Source organism: Camelus bactrianus, chromosome 23 (assembly GCF_048773025.1).
Source record: "Camelus bactrianus isolate YW-2024 breed Bactrian camel chromosome 23, ASM4877302v1, whole genome shotgun sequence".
Taxonomy (NCBI): Eukaryota; Metazoa; Chordata; class Mammalia; order Artiodactyla; family Camelidae; genus Camelus; species Camelus bactrianus.
In genome coordinates, this window is record NC_133561.1 from 18,319,287 (window position 1) to 18,336,557 (window position 17,271).

The 17,271-nt window shown below is 33.7% G+C and overlaps 1 protein-coding gene across 2 annotated transcripts; it reads left to right on the top strand.

Annotated features, from left to right (window-relative positions):
- The first annotated feature begins 44 nt into the window (after positions 1–44).
- TFB2M (transcription factor B2, mitochondrial) lies at positions 45–15,784 on the top strand. 2 transcript variants are annotated; one of them, XM_010973585.3, is made up of 8 exons: positions 45–493; positions 1,363–1,451; positions 5,324–5,477; positions 5,806–5,954; positions 8,286–8,375; positions 11,076–11,138; positions 13,593–13,744; positions 15,082–15,784. In XM_010973585.3, exons 1-8 carry the CDS (start codon positions 184–186, stop codon positions 15,257–15,259), a joined length of 1,185 nt encoding a protein of 394 aa, XP_010971887.1. In that variant the 5' UTR covers positions 45–183; the 3' UTR covers positions 15,260–15,784. The 2 variants fall into 2 exon arrangements, with proteins under 2 accessions (XP_010971887.1, XP_010971896.1); XM_010973594.3 differs by lacking the exon at positions 11,076–11,138 and having other exon boundaries at positions 13,700–13,744; positions 15,082–15,248.
- Positions 15,785–17,271: the final 1,487 nt, after the last annotated feature.

A 17,271-nucleotide genomic window follows, 5' to 3' on the forward strand; every position in this document is an offset into this window, starting at 1 on the left:
GCACGGAAACGGAAGTGAGGGCAAAGGGAAGACAGAGAGGTCGTTCGCACGCGCAGTGTGGAGTGTTTACTTACGCCGGTCTAGTCCGGGGGTAGGGCGATGTTACACGTGGTCTCCCCTGTACCGAGTTCGTCGACTATGTAACTACCCTGAGTGACTTTGAGACAGGCCTTAAGGGTGAGAATGTGGGTCCCAGTGGCGGGGCTTCCTTCGCTGCTCGCGCTCTCAGCCTTGACTCGCGGTGGGCGCTTTTGCATTTTGAGGTTCGGAGCCGCGAGGCGGAAGGACGTCCTGGCTGGGAACCGCCGTGGCTTGTCTGACATCCACCCGCAGCTCTTGTCCAATGTGGGTTTCGGGAAATCGTCTTCGCGTGTGTACAGGTGCCGCTCAGAGATCAAGCGGTACATAACCAGTCCGAGACTGGCTGAGACCTTGGTGCAGATTCTGCAGGGAAAAGGAGACGCTTCCCAGCTAATCCTGGAGTGCAATCCAGGTGAGTCCCTCGTGGACTGCGTTTTCTTGGATGTTCACTTCTGCAAACTGTCTAAAACATAGTCTCTTCCTTTAAGCAACTTAAATGGTCTGCGTTAATCATGACACAAGATATTTTTGTAGCACTTTGCACTTTACAAAATATTTTGATAAAACATGCTCTTAAATTTCACCGTCTTCCCCAAAGAACTTTTACCATTCCGTTCGTTTTCTATAGACAGTAGCAAGATGCTAGGAACACAAAATATATAGACGTTTTGAAAAATAATTTTTAAGCACTATTTCCTCTCATGAGAAGTCAATTCTGTTTAGGTTTGACGGTATCTTTGATGTTAAAGTATCGAAATAGTCTGAGTAAATGGTAGGCTAGATGCAACCATTTTGTTTGCTTTTTTTTCTTGAGAGGTAGTGAAACATTGTGATTAAGAGTGCAGATTTTCCGCACAGAAGATAAACAATTTTATACTGTATAGTATAGGGAATTACATTCAATATCTTGTAGTAACGTATAATGAAAAAGAATATGAAAATGAATCTATGTATGTATATGTATGACTGAAACATGCTGTACACCTGAAAATGATACATTGTAAAAGACTATACTTCAATTTTAAAAAAAGTGCAGGTTTTGCAGTCTTGGATGGAATGGATTGAAAGCCAAACAGCACCACTTAGCAGTTGTGATGTTGGAGTCAAGTGACTACCTAGTTCCTGGTTTCCTTATATGTAAATAAGGAGTGTAATATCTATTTTGGGGATGTTGTGAGGGTTAAAATTAGATCATACATACAGGTAAAACATCTAATTTTTTTAATATTGAAATTATGTTGTTTCTTTTGCAAATAAACTTTTTGTTCTTTAATATACTAGGTCCTGGGATCCTGACGCAAGCATTGCTTGGAAGTGGAGCCAAAGTGATTGCCCTTGAAAGTGACAAAACTTTTATTCCACAATTGGAGGTATGTTTTTAGTTTGTAAAAATAATTTATTGTTCCGTTGGCTATCTTTGAGTGGTTTAGGAAAGTAAAATTATGCACACAGTTTATTTTTAAAGAATCACTTTTTGGGGTCATGCCTTAAATATCTTGTTATCCCCAGTGACTAGAACATAGTAAGTATCAATGTTGAATGAGTAGAAGATTGGATTCAGAGACTTTTTTCTGGTTCTATCTCTGCTGCAGATGGGTGACTTTGAACGAAATATTTAAAGTATCTCTAGGCTTCTTTACTCATCTCTGGTAGGCTATGCTGTGCCCCTTCTTTCTGCTAGCCTAGAATCTAATTAGAGGGCTAAGATTCGGTTAATGGAACTATGTTAACTCTGGACTTAGGGTTTCAGAGGCAAGAAAGGTGTAGTATATTCAGATGAAATTGCATAGAGTCGAGGCATTATCCAAATGGATTTTTTTAAACTTTTTTTTTATTGAGTTATAGTCATTTTACAATGTTGTGTCAAATTCCAGTGTAGAGCACAATTTTTCAGTTATACGTGAACATACATACATTCATTGTCACATTCTCTTTCACTGTGAGTCACCACAAGATCCTGTATATATTTCCCTGTGCTACACAGTAGTCTTGTTTATCTATTCTACATTTTAAAATCCCAGTCTGCCCCTTCCCACCCCCCGCCCCTTTGGCAACCACAAGTTTGTATTCTATGTCTATGAGTCTGTTTCTGTTTTGTATTTATGTTTTTTGTTTTTTGTTTTAGATTCCGCATATGAGCGATCTCATATGGTATTTTTCTTTCCCTTTCTGGCTTACTTCATTTAGAATGACATTCTCCAGTAACATCCATGTTGCTGCAAATGGCGTTATGTTGTCGGTTTTTATGACTGAACAGTATTTCATTGTATAAATATACCACATCTTTATCCAGTCATCTGTTGATGGACATTTAGGCTGTTTCCATGTCTTGGCTATTGTAAATTGTGCTGCTGTGAACATTGGGGTGCAGGTGTCATTTTGAAGTAGGGTTCCTTCTGGATATATGCCCAGGAGCGGGATTCCTGGGTCATATGGTAAGTCTATTCCTAGCCTTCTGAGGAATCTCCATACTGTTTTCCACAGTGGCTGCACCAAATTGCATTCCCACCAGCAGTGTAGGAGGGTTCCCTTTTCTCCACAGTCTCTCCAGCATTTGTCATTTGTGGACTTTTGAATGATGGCCATTCTGACTGGTGTGAGGTGATACCTCATCGTAGTTTTGATTTGCACGAAATAGATTTTTTCAGTAAATTCTGTTTCATATATAGCAGATAAACTTACATAGCAGTAAAATGAAAATTCCTTGCATCACTGCCAGCCTCTTTCTCTTTCTCTGCCTTCCTCCTTAATTATGAATCTTTCAGTTCAATTCAATTCAGGAAACTTAACACTTGCTATGCCAGCCTCCTGAAACCATATAAAATGGTATTATCTGAAGGTGCAGGATGATAGCAGAAAATGATGAAAATGTCTACCAAATCCAGCTCTTTGTTTTTTAATAAAACCATGTACATTAGATGGTTGTTATTCTACAAACGAAAAAATTCAAGGTTTTAGCCAGGTTATGTAATTGATGTTAAATCTGCTGGAATGCCAAAAACAAGAAGAGAAAAAGAACATAAAATTGTTCAGAGATTCAGGGTCATAAAATGTGATTTAGTAAACATAGCTATCTGTAATTTCCACCTGGAAATTAAAAACAAGATGGCTCTTAATCTTTAGAAAGGGGCCTACTTTTGAAGTTTAATCTACATGTTTACAAAATTATTAACATGGCATTAAAATGTCCTCCTGTTTACAGTTTATTACCGTATAACACAATAGTTGTTTTTCTATAGGATCAAGATAACAATGGTCTTAATTTAAAAACAATTGATACAACTTAAAAAAATGGAGCTAGAGAATTAGCTCCTAGTTAGGGACTAGAGAATTCCTTACACACAGTATTTCTTACAGAAATATCAGTCATTAAATGTTTCTGAAGTTATAAATGTAAGCAAAATGTAAACTTCATTGACTAAATACAGTCTTTGATTAGAACTAGTTCTTGCTCTAGTTAAAGCTTTTGTTTTTTTAAACTCACACTTTATTTATTTTTAATTGTAGTTGATTTACAATGTTGTATTAGTTCCTGGTATACAGCATAGTGATTCAGTCATACACAACGCGCGCGCGCGCACACACACACACACACACATTCTTTTCCATATGTGTTTTCTAACTCCCTGTGCTCCCCTCCCTCAGCACTAACTGGAGCTCAGCCTTTAGTACATGTTCTTTCACTCATATTAACCAGTGTTAACCATTGTTATGATGAAATGAAAGCCGTTCAAAGTTTTGTGTGAATTTATCTATTTGTCACAATAATAGAGAACTATTTAAGTAGAACCTTTGTGGCCCTAAATCAAGTCCTTAAAGTGGTGCTTTGAGCAGACACTGCTTCTAGGCCACCTAAGGCTTTCAATTTTGCTCCTAAAAACTGAAAGGATTTTCAATGATAATGCTGGACTCTAGGTTTTTAATCTAAATTTAGAATCTCCCCCACCCCTACTCCATTTCCCTGATAAAATTCCTTGGACTCCACATTAACAATGTTTCAAGCAGGAAAAGCTTGTTTTCATATCTGAATTTGCTAGAGATTGTGTTCTATAATAATAAATGATGATTTATTTATTCAATTGTGTAAACTGTTGCTGCAGAAATAACTGCATAAGTTAAGTTGAAGACGCATCAGCTTTTGTGGTAAGTTGTGTCTTACTCCAGCAAATTTATATTTTCAGCCTGAACCACTCCACTGACCTCACCATTCAGGTCTTCCTACCTAGCACCTTCCCTTGGATCACCTAATAGGCATCTCAGAATTAACATGACCAAAAATATATAATTTCCACCCCCAGTCTGTTCCTTTCAAAGTGTTTTTCAAGAGTTCCTTTGAAAATAATCATTAAAATGTATTACTAATCCCCAAATATAAGCTATCATGTATAAAATAGACAAACAACAGGGTCTTACAGTATAGCACAGGGAACTATATTCAATACCTTGTAATAATCTATGATAAAAATATGTATATATAAATATGTATGTAAGACTTAATCACTTTGCTGTATACCAGAAACTAACACAACATTGTAGATCAACTATACTTCAATAAAAAAATTTACTAGATTTAGAAAAGAATCATTTTTATAGGCTGAACTCAAATAGTTAAGAAAAATTGGGTTTTTTAACCCATAACTTTAACTTGCAAATTCATTGAAACCTTGATAAATACCAGCAGTGGTGTTTCCTGTGCATTAGAACCTCAGTGTGCACATCAAAACATTGCTCTCTTCTATTTGATTTTTTTTGTGACTTCTTACTAAGTTTGTAGGGTCTGCAGCTAATACTTCCTCTCACTACTAAGTTCTTCAGTGCTGTTGCAAGGGAAGCATATCAGGACAATAAAAAGATTGAGGTATACTGGACATCTTCCTGTAGGCAAGGAGCTTTCCTTCTATAGTTGCCTCTGTCTTTAGAAAAAAGTAAAAAATTAAGAGGAAAATGGGGAGTGACCTACACAATGAGCTTAGATCATTTGGTGAAGGACTAAACTGTTCTGGAAAAAAAGGAATGCTCTCTTAAATCTATCCATCTTTCACTTTGATATTTTTATTGTTTTTCTCTGTTATGAAACGTCTTCTTCCTCTGACCAGCACATGGATCACAGCTCTGAATAACTGAAGCCATTGAGATAAAGTAAAATAAACATAAGAATTATTTTTTGAAGTAGATCTTTGAATTGTTACAAGGTCTGCATAGCACTGAAATTTCTAAACATGTTGTCTCTGTTTCTCTTTAGTCCCTAGGGAAAAATCTGGGTGGAAAACTGGAAGTGGTCTACTGTGACTTCTTTAAACTGGATCCTAGAAGTCGTGGAATAGTAACTCCTCCTGTTATGACTTCAGAGATGCTTTTTCAGAATTTGGGAATAGAAGCACTTTCTTGGTCAAAAGGTGATTTTTGTTATTTAGTAAAGCAGATACCTTATAATTTGCCAGCTTCCTCTAGCAGTATACCAGGTTTTTTGAGATTTGTGTCAATTTTTATAATTATATAGTTTCTGAGCAGTTGCTCTGAAGTTGAATATGGTTTTTCCTTCACCTAGACACAATCAGAGCAATTTTGTAGAACCCAAGTTCCAGAATAAAGAAAGATGCTAAGGCTTCGTTTTAATTGGAATAAAATAATACAGTTTGTTAACTTAGTTTGACTCAGTGAAGTATGGTCATAGGAAAAAGTATTAAGAATGTATTCACATATTTTTGCTTATATTCTTAACAGGTAGCCCTTTTAAAGTAATTGGAATCTTACCAACTAAAAGTGAGAGAAATACACTTTGGAAAATTTTTCATGACCTGTATTCCTGTACTTCCATATATAAATATGGACGAATAGAACTAAATCTGTTTATTACTGAAAAGGAATGCCAGGTAGGTTATTAATAAGTACCTGATTAACTTGTTATTTTGAAAGAGTTCTGCAGTTTTTCTGAGTAGTCAATCTGTTATTTTAATTTGGGCTCAAGACATTTGAGAGTACAGACTGTACAGCAATCTTTAGGTTTTATTTTTTTAAGGGTTTTTTGGTGAGATAAAATATACATAATATAATATAAAGTTTACTGTTTTAACTGCTTTTAAGTGTACAGTTCAGTGGCATTAAGTACATTTACATTGTATTACAACTATTAGCACCATCTGTCTCGTCTCAGAACTTTTTCATCATTCCATACTGAAACTCTGTACCCATTAAACACTAATTTCCCATTTCCCTCTTCCCTGAACCCCTGGTAACCATCGCTTTGCTTTCTGTCTAGGAATTTGACTATTGTGAGAACCTCATATAAATAGAATCATACCGTATTCCACTTTGTGTCTGGCTTATTTTACTTAGCACACTGTCTTTAGGGTTCATCCTAGTTGTACCATATGTCAGAGTGTCATTCCTTTTTAAGGCTGAATAATATTCCATTGTATATTTACACCACCCCACCACCTTTTTATCCATTTCCATCAATAGATATAATTGACATGTAGCACTATATAAGTTTAAGGTGTAACATAATGTTTTGACTTACATACATCATGAAATGATTACCATAATAAGTTTGGTGAACATCCATCATCTCATACAAATACAACATAAAAAAATTTTCTTTCCTTGTGTTGAGAATTTAGGATTTACTCTCTGAACAACATTCATATATTACATACTACAATGTTAATTATATTAGTCAGGTCGTATGTTAGATACTAAAAGTTTTTATCTTTTGACCACTTTCATTGAATTCGCCTCCCAGCACCCCCTGTCTCTGGTAACCATAAATCTGATCTCTTTTTCTATGAGCTTGTTTGTTTTTGGTTTTCTTTTGAAGCGTAATTGACCTAAATACTATGTTAGTTCCTGCTGTGTAACACAGTGATTTGATATTTCTATTCATTACAAAATGATCAGTATGGTAAGTTTAGTCACCATACAAAGTTATTAAATAGCTATTGACCATGTTCCCCGTAACTTACATTTCATTCCCATGATGCATCTGCTTTGTAACTGGAAGTTTGTGCCTCTTAATTTCCTTCACCTATTTCTCTTATCCCCCCACCCTCTCACCTCTAGCAACCACCTGTTCGTTCTCTATATCTATGTTTCTGTTTCTGTTTTATATTTGTTCATTTGTTTTGTTCTTTAGATTCCACATACAAGTGAAATCATATAGTTTTTGTCTTTCTCTTTTTATTTCCCTTAATACTTTCTAGGTCCATCCATATTGTCGAAAATTACAATATTTCATTCATTTTTATGGCTGAGTTTTATATATGTATCTCTCACATCTTTTTGCATTCATCTATTGATGAACACCTAGATTGCTTCCCTTTTTTGGCTATTGTGAATAATGCTGTAGTGGAGATAGGGTTTTAGACTCTACTTTTTTATTTTCTGAAATCAAATAGCCTCCTGAAATCCTTGATAGTGTGTTGAGAGTTATGTCTCTTTGCTGCACAGAATACTTCTTGTTATTAATCTTTTAATCCAGTATAACTGGAGATGCTTATTTGTCTATAAGAGAGCTATGGATTGGGATGGGGGGGGCAAAAAAATGAAATGATGATTTCCTCACCAGATTCAAATGGTAAGTAAATAGTGGCTCTCCTTAGACAGAGATCAGGGGACTTAGAACCTTAAGTCTGTACATGCGTGAAAGAATGAGAGGAAGAGAAATAGTAACTGCTTCATCAGGTTTCATCTTGCTACTAGGAAAATGTTCTAATGTTTCTTTTACCGTGGACCTTTTCGCGTGTGGTTTCCTCTCTCTATAGTGCCCTCATTCAATGAGGTAACCTCTGATGCTTCAAGTGTCAGCCTAAATAATCCTTGATTCAAAATTTAATAGCCCAGCCAATACATATTTCCAATACGTACCCTTCTTCACAATAATTACATATTTTTGTTTCATTTTTTTGTTTACTGAGAATTTGCCCTGATAGGGGATATGGTTAAAGGAAATCAGTTTCAAATACATTGTATTTTAAGTGTACATGATGATATATTTCAGTATGAAAGTTTAAAAAGACTTAATTGTCTTTCAAATGGTTATAGTAAAGATTTTGCATTTAATTATAATTTTTTTCATTTCTAGATACTATTAAGATATCTATTATATCTAGATATCTATTTCTAGATATCATTAAGATCTAACACTTGATTTTGATTGGTTGATTATAGTTAAGTATAATATGTAACTTCTGTTTTCCTTTTACTAGAAACTACTAGCAAATCCCCGAACTCCAAACTTGTATCAAGCATTGAGTGTGCTCTGTCAAATAGCTTGTGGGATTAAGGTTCTGAATAAGGTGAGTAAAATCCTTTTAAATTTCAACAGAGAATCTCATTGTTTTTCAAGGAGGCTGCATTTCTGTGACCAGAAAATGGAGAAAAATCAAAGATTAATTTTATTATTTTTGCCAAATGTTGAAAATAGTAGAGCAAGGTAACTTTGTCCTAATGTTTGTTACAAATATTTATATTTTTCTCTGATTATAAGAATAATATATTCTCATTATAAAAATGTGAGACATGCTAAAGAAAGAAAGAATTTTCTAAAAATCATCACTAAAATTCTACCACTGAGAGGTCACTATTGACATTTGTGACATAATTTTAGTTTTTTATCTTTCCTGGTTTTTTTTCTTCATATAGTAGAGATTATACTGTTTATTTCCTTAGGCAAGATCGGAGTTGTCAAATAGAAGTATAATAACAGACACATAACGGAGTTTAACATTTTCTAGTAGCCATGTTATGAAAAGTAAAGAAAGAAGTAAAATTAATTTTAATATTTTATTTAACCTCTATTTAAAATATTGTCATTTCAGTGTGTATTCTATTTTAAAATTAGTTATTACATAATTTACATCCTTTTTTGTGTACTATTAATACATTTTATATTTTATAGTTACAAGATCTCAATTCAGATTAAACACGTTTCAAGTGTTCAGTAGCCACATGTGACTTAGTGGCTACCATTTTTGAAAGGAGAGGGCTAGATTATAAGGAAAATAATGATAAATTCTTATTTCTTTCATAGCATAATTTGCCCATTCCCTTTTGGAGGGCCATGGTAATTAGCTTTATTTATTTGTTTACCATTCTCTTTTTTATTTTGGTAGACTAGAGTATATATCAGGTGGTTTTTATAAGATATGTGGTTGTATTTTTTATGAGCTCTTGTTCTTCCAAGGGCATATTGGTTTAATTTTAAAATTTTGTAGGAAAATACCCTATGATATCACTCATATGTAGAATCATAAAAAAAAAAAAAGACACAAATGAACTTATTTACAAAATAGAAACAGACTCACAGATGTAGAAAACAAACTTATGATCACCAGGAGGGAAAAGGGGTAGGAAGGGATAAATTGGGAATTCAAGATTTGCAGATACTAAATATGATATATAAAATTGATAAACAACATATTTCTTCTGTATAGCACAGGGAATTATATTCAATATCTTGTAGTAGCCTCTAATGAAAAAGAATATGAAAACGAATATATGTATATATAGGTATACTGCAACATTATGCCCTACACCAGAAATTGACACAACATTGTAAACTGACTATACGTCCATTAAAAAAAAAAATTTGTGGAGTGTTTTCTCCATGTAGTCTCTTCATACTTTTGTCCAGGAGCACATGAAGACCTTCAACGTGCATACTTGGTTGTTAGAACGTTATCTCATTTGATTCTACCTTTTGTTCCGATATTTTTTTTTTCCTTCCAAAACATGTGAAGTTCTTAGGTTGGGTCTCTGTTTCTTGTCTTTCGTATCTGTCATGTTCTCATCCTTTTTTTGTATTCCCAGAAAACACTTTCACATTTAGCCTTCAGAGCACTGACCATGCTTTCTGCCTGTACTGTATGTATATTGTAATCTTTGTACTGTAGTTATTTCCCTAAAATCCTTTCTTGACCCCACTGATCTCCTCTCATTCTGTTGGCTTTTCATGTCAGTTCTCTCCTCCTAGCTTTTGGCTAGTTTCTTCATAGAGACCCTCTGAAGACTTCAGCTTTCAGGATAGTTTTTTCTGCAGTATTTGTTTTCAAAAGCCATTTGTTGAGTTTTGCCATTTATTAACCTCCAGAAAGGAGATGTCTTTTTAGATCCAGCGTTTTTACTGGAGGGTCCATTGTTGAACTCGGTTCCTAAGGTCTTGCAGGTTTTCCTGTCCTGTGGGTTTGGTGATGGGAATGTGGTCTCCTTTGTGCCCACTGCCTTGCCCTAATCGTTGGGGGGCTGCAGTGCCCACTGCACACTGCTACTGCTGTTGTTGGAACTTCTGAGAATTTCCCAGACGGGCAACAGTTGCATTTTTCATTCCTCTTCAATTGCCACTGCAGTTAGTAATAAAAGTTTTAGTCTTTTATGTCTGTGTCAGATGCTATTATTTTGGAATTTAATGTGTGGATATGTATTTATATATGTATAGAATAATTTTTTTGTTGGTTCATCTTTTAAAATTGCTTCATGTACAAAATTGTATGTACAAAACTTAAATACAGAGAAGTAATGATACTTTTAAAAAATTGACACAAGTTTCTTCATTTGTCTATCGTTACATGTCTCAGTATATTCATATCAGTGGCTTTTCCACTAAGGTAGGGCAAAAAATTCCTCAGTATTGATGTAATTGCCCCTAAAATGATAGTGACTCTAATATGGAAATGTTATTAAAAATGTAACTTAGGAATATATTTGCATAATTATATTAAGAGCAACTCTCTTTTATCTAAGCCAATAATAGAGTTACCAGTATTGGGATAGACCTTTGACTTAACTTGTCTTTATGTAAAACAAACAAGGAGAGAGAAGAGAGATGTATATGATATAACTCTCAAATGTTGTTTTTCTTAAATTCAGTTACACTGGTGACTTGAATTTAATTCATTCTGTTGTTTAGGCAAGACATTTTTAAAGGTAGTAATAACGGAGGGCACTTTGACTAAAAAGAGCTAAAAGATACGTTTTGCTTTTGTTTATCTTCCCTCAAGTTGCCTTGGTCATCATTTGAGACGTACACCACAAATGGGCAGCTAGAAAAGCAAAAGCATAGGGTAAGAATGAAGGAGCACCTTTCCCTTTTTTCCTCTAAATGTAACATCCTTTGTTTTCTATAAGATTATCTGGTATTCTATATTTATTTAAAGTTTTAATTTTAGAGTATCTAGAAATGTTTTTTAAACATACTTTACTGCTTTTAATAAATTCAAATTATTTTTGAAGAGAGTTATGTTTTTCAGGTGTTAATGCAGTGAATGCTAGCACAGTAATAGGCTTAAACACAGAATCTGATGTCTATTTTTATTTCTTTTGAAATGAAGATATATCTCACATTTTGAAAATATAATTATTTTAATGTTCATCTAATTTGATAAACTAAAAACAAAATTTTATGCATTGTTAATCAGATATGTAATACTACTGTTACCACTTACAATGGTTTATTTCACTAACAGATACATCTCGTTTCTTACCTTAGGGGTGAGGCTTTAATATTTATTTCTTCCCTTTCTAAAGAACCAAAGTGATGTTGTTATAAAGTGATCCTCCATTTAGATAATATCAGGGCTACTTATAGTGAAATTGTAATAAAGTAGCTGAAGTTTCAAAAACAATTTTTGGACTCAATTCAAAAGTCCCACTTTAGGAGTAAATGCTAATGATGCCCTATTCTCAGCATATTCGCTCACTCTGAAGTTCCCATTTGATTACTTCGGTTTTTACCTCACTCTTACCACTAAAGGAAAAAAAGAAAATGATCAATTTAGAAATATTCCGATTTTAGAGTGATCAGTGACCATTGTGATTTTAGTTCTATTTCACTGTCCATAGACATAATTTATGTAGCCTCACAAAATAGGAGTAATACATTTTGGCTTGATGCCATTAGGAACTTATCCAAATGTCCCCAAAATGAACCATCCTTTATATAAGATACTTTCTCATGTTCTCAATAAATGTCAAAAGCTGAAACAGTTTTTTGGCCAACATAAATACATAAACTTTTAGAGATGAAAATGAAATAATCAAATATCATGTTTCATGAGAGAATTTTATTCGGATATTTCACGTGTGTCTTTGATATCAGTGTGTTCATAATTGTTACAGAAGCACGCTGAGACATTTAATAGTTTTTTAAAGCACATGATGTTCATTTCCATCCAGATGGTTTGAGGTTTCCACTTTTTTGAAGCCATGTTTTTATACTGTTACTGGAACTTTTTTCCTAAGTTATGGGTAACTGTTCATTGAATATCAGGAAACTTTTTTTCTTTTCTACTTATCAAATAAATCTGTATCTGTAACTCCAACTCTATTTACTAAATTGCTTTTTAAAAGTCACCTTCAAAAGACTTAACAACAACATGTAATACTTTCAGTTGTGAGGTTATTTCCTTCCCTAATTAATAATTGCTAAATATGTTTAAATTTCATTGCCTTTTTTTTTTAACAAATTTCCTCAGCTACAAGCATTCAAAATTAGAAACCAGAATTGAGTGAAATTTTCCTTTTTAGCCAACATGTCTTCCACAAACAATATTTATGTTTAAATATGTACATATAAAGTAAATAAGGGATTACTACCTAATAAGTAAGATTTCCTAAGAACTCAAACATCAAGCTCCCTCTGTTATGAGGAATAATTTTCGGGGAGAAAAACATCTTAACATTACATCAAATCATATACAGTTTTTATTTTAATGTGTATGATACTATATACAAGAGCAGGTTAGCAGACTTTGCGTGTGAAGAGCCAGGTAGTAAATATTTTACATTTTGCAGGCCGCATACTGTCTCTGTCACATATTCTTTGGTTTTGCCCTCTTTTTTCCTTTTAAGAACCCTTTACAAATGTGAAAACTATTCTTAGCCCCATACTATACAAAAACAGGCAGGCCATGGACCATAGTTTGCTAACCCCATATTTTTTAAAAATCCAATAATAATTATAAGTCAATTTTTTTAATCCTTACAATTGGATCTGGTGTTATGCTTCAAATACAGAAGAGACTCAGTATATGTTAGTGTCACATTTAAGATTTCATTTTTCCCTGCTTATGAGTTAATAAGCTGTTACTCTTTCATGGATGCTGGCAAAGACTCCTGGATCAGACAAACGACTTTATTGCCCCCTAAGTCCTGTGGAGTAATGTGATACTGCTCAGTTGGATGGTGTGCATTCAGTGGGTTTGCATTGCAGCTGGGGAGCACAGAGCTGGGGGAATACACCTCTTTTATAGCAAACATTAAGCAAGCCTGATTTTTGTCCTGTGTAGAGACATTGTCTCATCCCACAAGGTGGCTTCTGCAGACTACCTTGAGAAATGGCCCAGATAAAAAGAGCAATTGAGGCCTTGCATTCTTGGCACATCCCACAAGCAGCTACAGGGACACTCAGGGTCTTTAGTGATTGTTTCTTCCAAAAGGTAGCTCGAATGCATAAATGAACAATGTCTTACACTGGCAGTATTTTCTGACTAACATGATTTATTTTCCTTTCTCTGCAGGAATTAGTAGAACAAAACATGTGTTTAATTCAGTTGACTCCTCACAGAGATTTATTTACAGGAAACTTAACACCTTTTAACTATGACGTATTTTTTCACATGTTAAGGCAGTGTTTTATGAAGCGCAATGCCAAGCTAGTAGACCATTTACAGTAAGTAAAAAATAAAAGCAAGTATAAAAGTAGCAATTTAATGTGAGACCTGTACTTTCGTGTTAGAGCTTTTTTTTTTTATATCTTTTATATCTTGATTAACAGAATGAGGTATCATGTTTTCACTCATCTATTTCTTCAGAATATTTCCTTCTCACTGGTACAGATTTTGAGAAAAATATATTTTCTACATAATCTGTTGAGCTTAATTTTGTTTTCCTTCTTTGAAAAACAACCAGGGATGCCTACAGGCTGTTTGATCTTTGTCAGAGTATATGCCCAAGATTAGCCTACATGAAGAACTAGCTGCTTGCTATTGACTGAGGTAGAGAATGTCAACATTAGTGGTGGCATGGCCACCATCTACCACTTGTCACTGCCTGTCCTCAGTGGTTCTGTTCCCTGTCCAAAGTAGGCACCAGTCATTACACCACCCTAGTCCTCCTGCTCTGGACCAAATGTTTCTATATAAAGTTTTATAAAAATTATACTGTTAATACCTGCTTTGTATCTAATTTATAACTCTGAACGAGCTATTGATTAAACAATATTTATGTAAAAATAAATGTTAAAAGTGGCAGTAGACCAGTAGAAGTAATCTACTTTTCATCTTGTCACCTCATGGTAGGGGCTGTTTTGAATGAAAATATCAAGAATATAGGAAATTAAGGAATAAATATGGTAAACTGTGGTGTAAAATGTCAGAAATTACCTTGGCGATCCTGTGAATTGAAAGGATGTTTACACCTGTGACCAGGATTCCATTCACAATCAAAAAGTGTTGGAAATATTTTCCACCAAAATATTTTAGTACAGTTGTTTACTTGTTAATTGTCAGAGGCTCACTGGTAGTTTCTTGCCAGGCTAATATATAATAAAGCAGTTTTCTGCTTTATAATTTATTCACAGTAATTGTGACATTAAAATGTGGAAGATTATTCCCTCTTTGAAAACAAACAGTAGTTTCTGCTGTTTGTACTTACTGACCTTTTACATGAACCTTAATGGAGTTGAGAATACTTTTGCAAAGAGAGCTAAAAGATGAAAGAGGTAGGCAGAAGAATTTTTTTAAGGGCAATGTTAAACTAGAAAGTTGTGTAATAATTGATTAGAATGTGTTAAAGCCTAAATCTGCTCTTTTCATTACAAACAAGCCATGAAACTTTAGGAATAGACATAGTTAAAGCTATTATATACAAGCTCTTAAACTAAATAAGATTAATTATATATAGTAAGATAAGCATTTTAAATTGGGCTTAGAAGCCATCTCTATCAATATTAACTAAGAGTTGTTATGAAAAAGAATTAAGCAAATTTACTCTGTATTTATTTTGCAGTTCATTGAGTCCAATTGATGCACTGCATATATTGAAGCAAATTAAAAAAAATAAAAATGTAAAAGTAATAGATATGTACCCTCAAGACTTTCACCGCCTTTTCGAAACTATAGAGTGTTCCAAAGAGGATACCTGTAAGTGGCTATATGATGACTTCATGGAAGATGTAATCCTATAGGGAAGTGGACTGCCAAGACTTTAACACCTGTTTATTTATTTGGAAATTATGACACAAATGAAAAAGAACTGAGTTTGAGAAGCTCACATCCTTTCAACAGACAATAAAATTTTTTATTTTGCACAACTAGGCAGATCATTTCTTCTGCAGTTGATATCATTATTGGATAAAACAATGGTTGCTATTTTGTTCAAACTGAATAAAATGAAAACTTCAGTTAATTGTGGATTTGATAAAATCATATTTATTTTGTTTTAAATTCCTGTCTAAGTATACTGGTGGCTGTAGAGTATTACCAGATGAAATTTAGTTTTAAAAATTCGTTTTGCAAATATCTTACATTGTATTAATTTAAATATTCCACTCTCACTGTTAATTTCTGTATCCTTCTGGGGGCAGAAAAGTTTATACATTATTAAATTTTCAGTTTGTTGAAATGTATTATCAAGTACTGTACAATGAAATTATTTAAATTTTAATATGGTTTTAACCTTTTTAGAAATTAAAGTATTTTAAGTAATAAGATTTTGTGGCTTTTTTTTTGTTTTTTGGTCTCTATCTAATGAAACATTAAATTGACCCTAATTTATTCACTTTAAATTCTGTCATATATAGTCAGTATACTTTCAGTGAATAATTCAATCTGTATTATTAAAAAGTCTCATGCATTTTTATTCCACCAAGGAAGTTCACCTAAAGTTAGACTTTTACATGAACCTAAGTGGAATTAAGAATATTTATTTTCTTAGCTCACTGAAGAAGCTACTAGATTTTAGCTGAGCCATATCTAACTCTTCAGTTAAGATTTCTGTGCTATTAAAACACTTCATAATACCTAAGCATATTATTAGTAAGTAACTCTTTTTAGGGACGTGTTCTTAATAACACTTAGCCAAACCAGTTCTTCCCAACTTCCATACTGTTGTCCTTGGTTTACAATTCAGTCCAGCTGGAAACTCTCAGTCCTCTTGTAATTGCTATCCTGCCATTACATAATCTGCCTAATCTTTCTCATGTCATTCAGTCTTCTTTCCCAATCCTATACCTTACGCCTAAATTTCTCCTGGAGCTTCTTCACTGCATCTCTCTCATCTTCCAATCCTTCTTGTTTATTATTGCGATATTACTCTTTCTAAAACATCTATTTCATCGTACATTCTTCTAAGGCCTTGGTTTCTAAATGGGTAGTAGTGTCATCTGTCTAAAAGGTTATTGTCAAGAGTAAATGAATTGAGAAAGGGTTTCACAGAAAAGCTGACAGACTGGTAACTAAAATGTTGACTTAATGTATTTTCCCACACTTCCTCATATAGGTAGCCAGAGACCTCTGCTCTCTTCATTCTGCTTTCAAAAAATAGTTTAAAAAAAGAAACAATTGTCTTTTCACTAAAAAATGTGCATAGTTAATGAAGCTTAACATATGGAGATAGTTGCTCATGGTAACAGTAAGTTGCCGAAGAATTTGAAATTAAGATTAGCCTTGTTATATAGTAAAAACCCAGAGGAGTCAATAGTTACCAAAGCCTCTGGAGAAGTCAATTAAATTTTTAAAAAATTCATAACCAATGTAATTAGCGCTTAAGTCAGTGTAGTTTCAAAGAAGTGGTGGAGGCAGAACCCTGATATTGGGTGTGTAATTTGGCTTTTGGGGGGCTTTAGAGGGTTTTATTTTTCATAAACAACAAGGACCTACTGTATAGCACAGGCAACCATACTCAACATCCTGCAACAAACCAAAATGGAAAATAATCTGAAAAAGAATATATATGTATATATATAAAAGATTTTTTTTTAAGATATTGAAAGTCAAAGTCAATTCTTTTTTAATTGAAGTATAGTCAGTTACAATGTGCCAGTTTCTGGTATATAGCATAATGTTTCAGTCATATAGATATAGCCATATATTCATTTTTATATCCTTTTTCATTACAGGTTACCACAAGATGCTGAATATAGTTGGGGGTGTATGATTTGTGATAGCCTTGGCTATGTAGGGCAAGAAAAAAGAATTC